Raw genomic sequence first — 10,128 nt, forward strand, 5'->3', positions numbered from 1 at the left:
GATCCAGCCTGTCCAGATCCCTCTGTAGAGCCTTCCTACCCTCAAGCAAATCAACACTCCCGCCCAAGTTGGTGTTGCCTGCAAACTTACTGAGGGCGCACTCGATGCCCTCTTCCAGATCATTGATAAAGATATTAAACAGAACTGGCCCCAATATTGAGCCCTGGGGAACACCACGTGTGACTGGATTCAACTCTATTCACCACAACCCTTTGGGCCTGGCCACCCAGGCAGTTTTTTACCCAGCAAAGAGTACACCTGCCCAAGCCAAGAGCATCCAGTTTCTGCAGGAGAATGCTGTGGGAAACAGTGTCAAAGGCTTTACTGAAGTCTAGGGAGGCAACATCCACAGCCTTTCCCTTATCCACTAAGCAGAATCTTGTCATAGAAGGAAATCAGGTCAGTCAAGCAAGACCTGCCTTTCATACTGACTGGGCCTGATCACCTGGTTGTCCTGTATGTGCCACATGATGGCACTCAAGATGATCTGCTCTATGACCCTGCCCTGGCACTGAGGTCAAACTGACAGGCCTGTAGTTCCCCAGATGCTCCTTCCAGCCCTTCTTGTCGCTGGGCATCACATTTGCTAACCTCCAGTCAGCTGGGACCTCCCCAATTAGCCAGGACTGCTGATAAATGATGGAAACTGGCTTGGTGAGCACTTTCACCAGCTCCCTCAGTACCCTTGGGTGGATCCCATCCAGCCCCATAGATCTGTGTGTGTCTAAGTGGTGTAGCAGGTCACTAACCATTTCCCCTTGGATTATGGGGGATTCATTCTGTTCCCTGTCTCCCAGCTCAGGGGGCTGGGTACCCAGAGAACTAGTCTTACTATTAAAGACTAAGGCAAAGAAGGCATTAAGTACCTCAGCCTTTTCCTCATCCTTTGTCACTATGCTTCCCCCCACATCCAACAAAGGACGGAGATTCTCCTTAGACCTCCTTTTGTTGCTAATATATTTACAGAAACATTTTTCAACTGTCTTTTACAGCAGTAGCCAGATTAAGTTCTAGGTGGGCTTTGGCCCTTCTAATTTTCTCCCTGCATAACCTCACAACATCCTTGTGGTCCTGCTGAGTTTCCTGCCCCTTCTTCCAAAGGTCATAAACTCTCTTTACCCCCCGCCCCCTGCCAAGTTCCAGACAAAGCTCTCTGTTCAGCCAGGCCACTCATCTTCCCACCAGCTCGTCTTTCAGCACATAGGGATGGCCTGCTCCAACACTTTTAAAATTTCCTTCTAGAAGAATGTCCAGCCTTCCTGGACTCCTTTGCCCTTCAGGACTGCCTCCCAAGGGACTCTGTCAACCAGGCTCCTAAACAGGCCAAAGTCTGCCCTCTGGAAGTCCAAGGTGGCAGTTCTGCTGACCGCCCTCCTTACTTCTCCAAGAACTGAAAAACTCTTATCATTTCATGATCGCTGTGCCCAAGATGGCCTCCAACCATCACATCACCCGCACAAGTTGTCCTCTATTCGCAAACCGCAGGTCCAGTGGAGCACCTTCCCTAGTTGGCTCACTCACCAGCTGTTATCAGGAAGTTATCTTCCACACACTCCAGGAACCTCCTAAACTGTTTCCTCTCCACAGTACTGTATTTCCAGCAGACATATGGTAAGTTAAAGTTCCACCCTGAGAACAAGGGCTAGCAATTGTGAGACTTTTCCCAGCTGCTTATAGAATATTTTGTCTGCCTCTTCATCCTGACTGGGTGGTCTATAACAGACTCCCACAATGATACCTGCCTTGTTGGCCTTCCTGTTGATTCTCACCCATAAACACTTAACCCTATTGTCACCATCATTAAGCTTTAGACAGTCAAAACACTCACTGACATACAGGACTACCCCACCGCCTCTCCTTGCTTGCATATCCCTTCTGAAGAGTTTATAGCCATCCACTACAGCACTCCAGTTGTGTAAGTCATCCCACCATGCTTCTGTGATGGCAACTATCAACATACCAATGATCTAGATACATACTGAGGAGATGATGAAGGGTGCCTGCTCCCTCCCGCCAGCTCTGTACCTCACAGAGGAAGGTGAAGATGCCCTGATGTTCCTTGAGGAGCTTGGCAATGGTGAGGCTGCTCTGCTTGATCCCACCTAGTGGGTCAAAGAGGAGGTCACGGTTGAGGGTCCCCTTCCTCTCCTCCGTCCACACGTCGATCTCTTCCTGGTGGTACGCGAAGGTGCAGTTATCCCCGTACTTACAGTCCTGCTTGTTAAGCATATCTACAAAGCAACAAACAGCACACCACCACACAGGGAGAGCGGCCCGGTCAGAAACTAAATCTCTCTCGTCTCCTCCCACTGCCCACACCTCACAAGGAGCTGAAAGCAATAAAACACAGAGTCAAAGGAAAAAGACAAGACACCTCTCCCCCAAGTCTGTCTAATATCAAAGCATTCAGGAAAGTTAATGCAAACTACTGAATGGTGACAATCTCAAGCAATGCCATCTGTTGTGGAAACTGTCTCAAAATGGAGGCCTGCTTTAATTCAGTGCCTGGCCAGGGACTGACCACAATTTAACCAACGCCTTTTAAAGCCAATCCAGATTAATTTCTCCTAGCGGCCCAGCACTAAGGAGCCTGGTTATCTTGGCTCTTGCAATCTCTCCACCTCATTAGGTACTTTGTAATGACACTGTCTTAGGGACCAGTCTGGTCACATTGCCTGCACATACAAAAGGGACGGGCTGGAGCAAAGGAGCAGGCAGAGAGCTTCCCCCTAGGCAGAACCACAGCCCTGCCATGGGGCTGCTGGGTGGAGTGGGACTAATGCAGGCACATGTACAGGAGGCAGGTTCTCAGAAAAGCCCATGTCAACAGAGCAGCTCTGAGTGCTTCACTGTGCACAGCACCTCACTATGCCTTCTGCTCCACCACTTTAAAAGCTGTCTGCTTTCCACAGCATGGGAGCTCATTGCCTTTCATTGTACTGAGCCCCCCAATCCATGGGCTACTGATGAGACAGGAAGACCCCAAAGACAGCAGGCGATACCAACTGGAAGTCCCCTCCCAACCTTCCCAGCCACCAACAGCCCTATCCCCTCCAGATCACCTTTGCACAGGTAATAGGAGCCTACAAAGTTGGTTTTGGTTGGGCGAGGACGGATCCTCTTCCAGGTCTTGTCTTCTGAGTTCTTCAGCCTGCCCAGCAGAATGTCCCGCTTGCACTTGTGCTCCAAGCCTTCCCGATAGGTATAATCACCAGCCTTGGGTCCTGCAGGAGAGAATAATCCCATCAGTCCAGGGAAAAGCAAATCCTAGTCTGGGCCAGTGCTCTGGGTGGCAGAGCAAATGCATCACCTGTTTTGGGGTAGCAGATATGACAGGCTTGTTTGAAGACATGAGTAGATGCCAGGGGGTTCTTCACCAGCAGGGCTGTGTTGGGCATTACTGGTTCCGGCTGTGACAGCAGGTGCTCAGTGACCCTGGGCACAGCTGGGTGACTCACTCCACTAAGGCTGACCTGAATGAAAACACACATACCTCTCTTCTCAGCTCTGCAACTACATGAGTAGGAATCCTCTCTAATCCCTTTCCCCATTCCAGTCTCTCAAAAACCTTCCTCATTTTCTCTCTCATCAAAATATTCACATCTGAAATTACATTTCCAAAAAAGCTGCACGCAACATTTTCAAGGTAACAAGCAGTGTGGTATGTTCACTTCAAAGATGGGCCTCTTTCTCTTTTGGTAAGGGACCTCAGTTTTCTATCATGAGCCACAGAACAAGATGCCCCTCTCACTCCTTCCTATTCCTACCATCATGACCAACTCTGCATTTGAAGATTCTCAAATCAACCCTATCCCAACCTGGGAAAAAACCAAACCACTTATCAGTGAGTCTTCAGGTAGCAGATTAATCTAAGGACAGAGACTTGGCTCCGCATTGAAGTAACAAGGATAGCAGGACACCAGGAGCTTGGAATAATTCTTGTTCCAAGCTTGCTACCATAGATAATCCTCCTCTTTTCCTCCAACACTGGAGACATGGGATAGGAGCAGGACAGTGTATCTGAAAAAGCTTCCTGACAGAGGCAGAGAGGAGCAAAGAACCTCACTAGTTTTAAGACAAAGCTGTCTTACGCCACCCCATCCTTCAGTGTTGTGTGGCTGCCAGATATAACGGGACGCTGGTCTCCATGATCACCTGTTGATCACCTGCAACCTAGGTCACACCATGATTACCTTGGCAATATGCCGAATTGCAGACAAAAATGAAGATGGAAGAAATGTCTTTCTACTGACTGTGGTGAAATCTTTACCTGCCTTGCCACAACATGGGAGGCAACACCCACTGGGGCAGATTAAGAAGAGGGGCCCAAATTACCTACACCACCCAAGTCACTACTACCTTGGCTCCAGAGCACCTTGGGACATCAGCACGGGGGAGCGGCTCACTCACCACGGGGGATGGTTTTTGGTTGCCAGGTGGGTGTCGCAGTTCCTGAGGGCTAGTTTCTTCTGGGCAAAAGAAGGGGAAAAAAGCCCCAGAAAGAAAAACAATCATTTCACTTTCAGAGGCATTCTGCTCACAAAAAGACAAACAAATGCTTATTAAATCCACTTGCTTTATTTATTCCGTAACATTTTAGTACTTTTCCCCCAAGCCCCCTGTCTGAGTCTTGGAAAAACTCCAGGAAAGGCCCTCTTGTTCCCCAAATCCTATTGAACCCAACTCTATGTTGCTGAGTGCTAACATTCCCAAGGTGGCAACTCCAAGACAGGCCAATGCTGAGGTGAATCTGAGTGTTAAAGTGCTGACTGGACAATCTCTGCTCTTCTCAAAATACTTTTGCTGCAATACTGGGGACAAGTTATTGAAGAAGATGCCTGCCTTCCCTCTGGAGACAGGCGGGGACTTACTCTTTGCTCACCATCCTCCACAGCTTTGCTCCTTGTGACATGAGAGTACCATGAGGGTCCCATTCAAGAGGGCACTCACTGCCCTGAATCCAGAGATGGGAAAGACCCATCTTGGCCTCTACCATTCTGCCCAGCACAAAAAGGTCCTATATCACCTAAAACAGTCACCGAGATTTTGCTCATTTTGTCCAAAATGTCAGAGTCATTGCAAAGGGTGGAGGAATCATCTTACAGCCTAGAAAATTCTGCAAAGGGAGGTATCCTGGACACCAGGTTTAAATCTCATCGCTCATCATTATACACCTTTGTGTTCCTTTCACCTCTGAGATTTCACACCATGCACATACTCGTTATCTGGGATTACACAGACCCATAGCCTTTCACATTACTCCTGAGCTAGACATATTCAGCTGGTCTGTCCAAGACATTCTACATTTGTACTCCCATTCTGCAGCACTGGCAGACAGAGCTATATGACAGATGTCCTCAGCACCTCAGCACTGAAGAAAATAATTTTGGCATGCATTCACAGGTAAAACAGAACAAAACCCCATCGGCCCCACACCTACCAATGGCAAAGGAATCCAAGGCATCCAGCGACCCTCTGCTTGTCCCAAAAGAGTCCAGGGCATCAAGCCGTGAGTCTGTGTAGGGGAGCAGATCCAGGGAATCCAGCGAATCTAAGGGGGAGCTGCCACTTCCTCCTGGCGGGGCCTCAAAGGCATCCAGGACAGAGGAGGAGGAGGAGAGCTGCTTGGTGGGATCCATCACCAGGCCAAAGGAGGCAGGTGGCAGCGGGGTGGAGACAGGGATGCTGGCTGTCACAACTGGGGGCAGCAGCGGAGTTCCCCCCGGAAACACAGGGATCAGCTGGGGCATCTCTGTTGGCAGGTTGGTAGGAATGGTGCCCTGGACCAGAGACTTTGGGGAATTGGGAAGGAGGAGGATAAACAGCACATTAGGAATGAGGAGCAGAGAATGAGTGAACACAGAGAGCAACAGGCTCCCACTCAAGTGCATGCTGTATTATCCGAAGCAAAAGGATACCCGGCAGCTCCATCCACCTGCAGACTTCCCACAGACCTTCCAATCTATCTACACCACATACAGTCTGGACCAAGGTCCCTGAGGAGGTGTTGGGCTACCTGAGCTCATCAGTTTGCAAGGCAGAGCCCTGCACTGGGCACTTAAACCAGCTCTGGTCGAGAAACAGTACAGCTGAGCTCACACAGCATCGAGGTCAGGGTAACAACCATCACTCATGGTGCCTCTGATCAGAGCTTTTTGGCTTGAGAGGCATCCTGCATGAATATGATTCTATTGCTTTCAGACCCGAGTTGGCTTGCATATCAGCAACACTAGCAACTAAAATCCAATGTAAGTATGAATACAGATTGTCTCTACAGCTCCCAGACCTGTTCAAAGAGCTTAGGCTGAATGCAGCTTGCACAAAATACAAGGAGATTAGAGCATGCCCACTGTATGAAATATATCCATCGTTCCTGCTTCAGCACACTCATTTCTACCCTCGGGCGTGCTTCAGCTCCATGGACACCAGAGGCCAGGAGGAAGGTGATGGCGGGGGAAGGCTATCTTGGGTAACTTTTGAGGGGCAGTTCCACGAAGTTGCACACAGCAAAGCAGGCTTGGAGGTGGGCTCTTTAGATACTCACAAGCCGGGTGCAGCAGTAAAGTAAGGAATGAATAAGTTTTGTCAGAGGAAGAGCTAGGAGGAAAGAGTGACACAGAGAGAGAGGCAGCATGCATATCCACATGCTCCAAGGACCTATTTGGATCAAGAAGCAGGGGACCCATGCACTGCCCACTCTTACTAGAGGATATGGTGACCCTTCAGCGAGGGAGTCCAGGAGGGAATCCAGTTCTTCCCCAATGATGTCTCCATCTGTGAAGTCCTCCACACCGTCAGGCACTGGCAGGGACACACAGTCTGGAGATGGGAGCAAGCTAGCAGCAGGGAGCGAGGTAGGCAAGCCCTTTGCATCTGAATCAGAGGGCAAAGGAGCCAGCCCCTCGTTCACAGGGATGGAGGTGGCCACAGGAGCTGGGAGGCACTGCAGGTCCATAGAGCAGTCTGTGATGAGGGAGAAACAGAGCCTGTCACCCAGGAGAGCCTCTTGCACGGGGCAAGCAGAGCACAGCCTGGCAAAAACAATATTTTACAACTCCATCAAATCACAAAAAATAAGTATGCCAATTTTCCAAGAAGAAGGGCGCTGGTCTGAAGAGTTCTTGCCCTTTCATTTTTGCTCCCAGTCTCCAATGGCTCACTGATAGCTGAAATAGGCTCTAAGAGCCAGTGCCCAGACTGACTGTCAGAATTTGGCAAGCACGTACAGTAACCAGGAACAACACAAAACCTGTGGCCGAGCACTTACTGAATTCACTGCGGCAAGGACTAAAGGCCAGGGGCACATAATCCTAATTTTCTATAACGCACCACCTAGTGTTTTCTTTAATGTTCCTCACTAATGTGTTTGGCAGAGATCACTGCCTTCTCTACTCCTTGGAGGTTCAATATCCCAGCTGAAATCTTGCTTACTTGCACACCCTCTCTAAAACCTCAGGCACTCTAAATGGCAGAAAATAAAAACCACTAGGTTCTGCTGGGAAGGGAGTCAGAGATCGGGTGCTCAGACCAGGTTGTGCTAACATGTCCTCAAAAAAACCCATCAAACTCACTCAGCTGTCTTTACCCAAGTAAATTCCCTGCTCCTGAGTGCTTCCTGATGCCCGCATGTGGGAGATTGCTGCCCACACCCCCCCTCAACACCTCAGCAGCAAACATCCCCTTGGGAACTTGTGTAAGCCCGGGTCAGGGTAGGAAAGAGGCACTGATTTTCCCTAAGGCTTCCTCGTCTCTCCAGTACGTTACTGAAATGGTGAGATGTTCTCATCATGCAATATAAACCTCTGTTAAGTGAAGTTAAGGTTACAAGCACATATTCTTCATGGAAGAGCATTTTATTCTCAAAAAAAATTAAAGGTTAAAAAAAAGAAGTTCTAATGTTAGAAATTTGGGAAATGCAGCATTATATTTGCAGTTCTCAAACCAAGCACCCAAACTACCTTAATTCTGCCCCTGTGCAGATGTCCTGGAATAAAAGAAAAGAAATAAGACAAAGGTGCTAGCTTCTCCATCCACATAGCAGTGGCTATGCTATAGCTACGACGGTCTAAGGCTATAAGCAAGGCAAAGTTTGGAAGGAGAGACAATAGCTTTTGTTAGAAAGACTGATAAGATGGGAAAGAAACTAGACAAGCTTCCGAGACAAAAATCTTGATCCAGCAAGAAATGCTGCATCCTGTCCATACCAGCTCTGCTCACTCAGCCCCCATGAGAACTCAGCCATCCCTTTCTAACTGGGACTGGGCAAGTGAGCCATGTTGCTATCCTCTACACTGCACGTTCACTGACCGAGGACTGTCTTGGTGCTGTTCATAGAGAGCTCAGCAAACCAGCAATTTCTTCAAACCCCCAAGTCCTGAAGAAAACAACAGCAGAGGTGACACACACATGCAGGCCCCCTTGGCTCTAAGCTCACCAGAAGCACACCGCCACTCCCTGCAACCTTTCCTCCAGCATTTGTTGAGAGTGATCCACGTGGATGGACCACAGCTGAGGTCTCTGTGCAAGGCCCCGGAGGTCGAGCTGTGACAAAAGGCAGGGAAAGCAGGGGGAAGTGGCAAGGGACAGACACAGGTTCCTCTCTACAACCTCATGCATGCAATCGAAAGAAAGTGCATGTTGTACCTTATGGGATCCAACACAGGTTTTCAGTGCTGCAGCTGAACACATTCCCCACAGGCAGCGGCTCAAAGGAAGGCTGTAAACGTCCTTAGTTTTGCAGCTGCTCCTCAGATCAGGCTTGGCTCCAACCCCATGCCCCCTTTGTGATGACTTCTCTCAGCTCATCTCCCTTTGGCATGGGCCCCCAGCTGCACCCGGGAGCCAGCCATCCAGCTTCCCTTGGTGCTGGCCTCATCGCTGGTAGCTCAGCCAGATTTCCCTCAGTACAAAGGGACGGCTTGTGCCTTCCCATTTTTCAGATGGAGTATTGTCAAGATCCCGCCAGGGGCCAAAAAGAAGTTGAGGACACACTGGAAGGGCCGGGGACACGTGCAGAGAGGAGCAAAAGGGTTCACAATGACAGGGCCCCAAAGGATCCAGAAGTTCAGATCTTCTCTGAGGAATGAACAAGGCCCTGTGGTTTCCACTCAGACTGGGAAGGAGAGGAAAGAGGCCCTCACATACCCTAAGAGGCCTCAAACCCTGAAAAGCTGAACACAGGACCAAAAGGCAGAGAATGATACAGGACCTGCCACAGCTCAGTGCATGTGAAGGGTGAGGAGAAGAGCAGAGACCAACATGTTCCACCACTTGCAAGGGGCAGAGGGGAGATGTCTGCTCCCCTCTCCCTGACCACCCAAAACCCTGTCATTCCTTCATCCACTTCTTCCCATTCCCCTCTGTCCAATCTTTTCCCCATCCCTCCTTTCCCATTCCTCCTTTCCTCAAGACACCCCACCTGCTGACCTCACTCACCAGCCACCATACCCACATCTCATGTACTCTACATCCAGTAAGCTCATGCACCTCCTGCGTTCACCTCATGTTTGCTTCATCTTAAAAAAAATGAGCAGATCACAGGCACACACCTGCCTCAGTCTGATTTCTGCCACTGGCATGACGCTAAGCCCCACATATTATTATTATAAGCTCACTGAGGGTCTTGTCCACCTGCTCCTCCAAACCAAGTCTTTCATACCATGCTCCCCACCTGGTAGCTTCTCTGGCTATACACCTGCCTGTCCCAGAGGGGCAAGTTCAGTGCTTTTAAAAGCCCTGTTTCTAGCTCTGCTTCCCAAAACAGCAGCTGTTCCCTAGTGCATTAGCTGGCCAAAGGCCCTACTGAGCCAGATCTGAGCCATGATCTGTGCAGAGCAGGGCTGAGTCAATCAGATGACTTCAAGCAAAGCATGGGGGAAGGGGCTTCAGGAGTTTGCATCTTAATAACAAAACAAAACAACAACAAAAAACCCCTTGCTAAAAAAAGCTTTGAATTTGAAACTCTGGAGGTACCCAGCACCAGCCCTCCTGGTGGCACACCACTCTCAGGGCAATGGGATAACATGTAATTTCAGTGCTTCTGAAAAGATTTCCTAGCAATAAAGGCGCTCTCTGCCTGCGCTGCAGCAAAGGTGGCATGTTGCTCTTACACCACATACTGATTAGGGC

At 49.5% G+C, this 10,128-nt stretch overlaps 1 protein-coding gene across 1 annotated transcript in view; it reads right to left on the reverse strand.

Moving 5' to 3' along the window:
- ZC3H7B (zinc finger CCCH-type containing 7B) overlaps positions 1 to 10,128 on the reverse strand; it is a 39,529-nt gene that overhangs the window by 18,440 nt on the left and 10,961 nt on the right. The window contains exons 8-13 of the mRNA XM_010292520.1: positions 6,704 to 6,963; positions 5,441 to 5,792; positions 4,411 to 4,466; positions 3,311 to 3,473; positions 3,063 to 3,224; positions 2,026 to 2,231 (exon numbers count right to left, since the gene is read on the reverse strand). Of these exons, the coding sequence (XP_010290822.1) occupies positions 2,026 to 2,231; positions 3,063 to 3,224; positions 3,311 to 3,473; positions 4,411 to 4,466; positions 5,441 to 5,792; positions 6,704 to 6,963 (1,199 nt within the window). The remainder of the gene's footprint in view (positions 1 to 2,025; positions 2,232 to 3,062; positions 3,225 to 3,310; positions 3,474 to 4,410; positions 4,467 to 5,440; positions 5,793 to 6,703; positions 6,964 to 10,128) is intronic.

Source organism: Phaethon lepturus, unplaced genomic scaffold, assembly GCF_000687285.1.
Source record: "Phaethon lepturus isolate BGI_N335 unplaced genomic scaffold, ASM68728v1 scaffold28, whole genome shotgun sequence".
Classification (NCBI taxonomy): Eukaryota; Metazoa; Chordata; class Aves; order Phaethontiformes; family Phaethontidae; genus Phaethon; species Phaethon lepturus.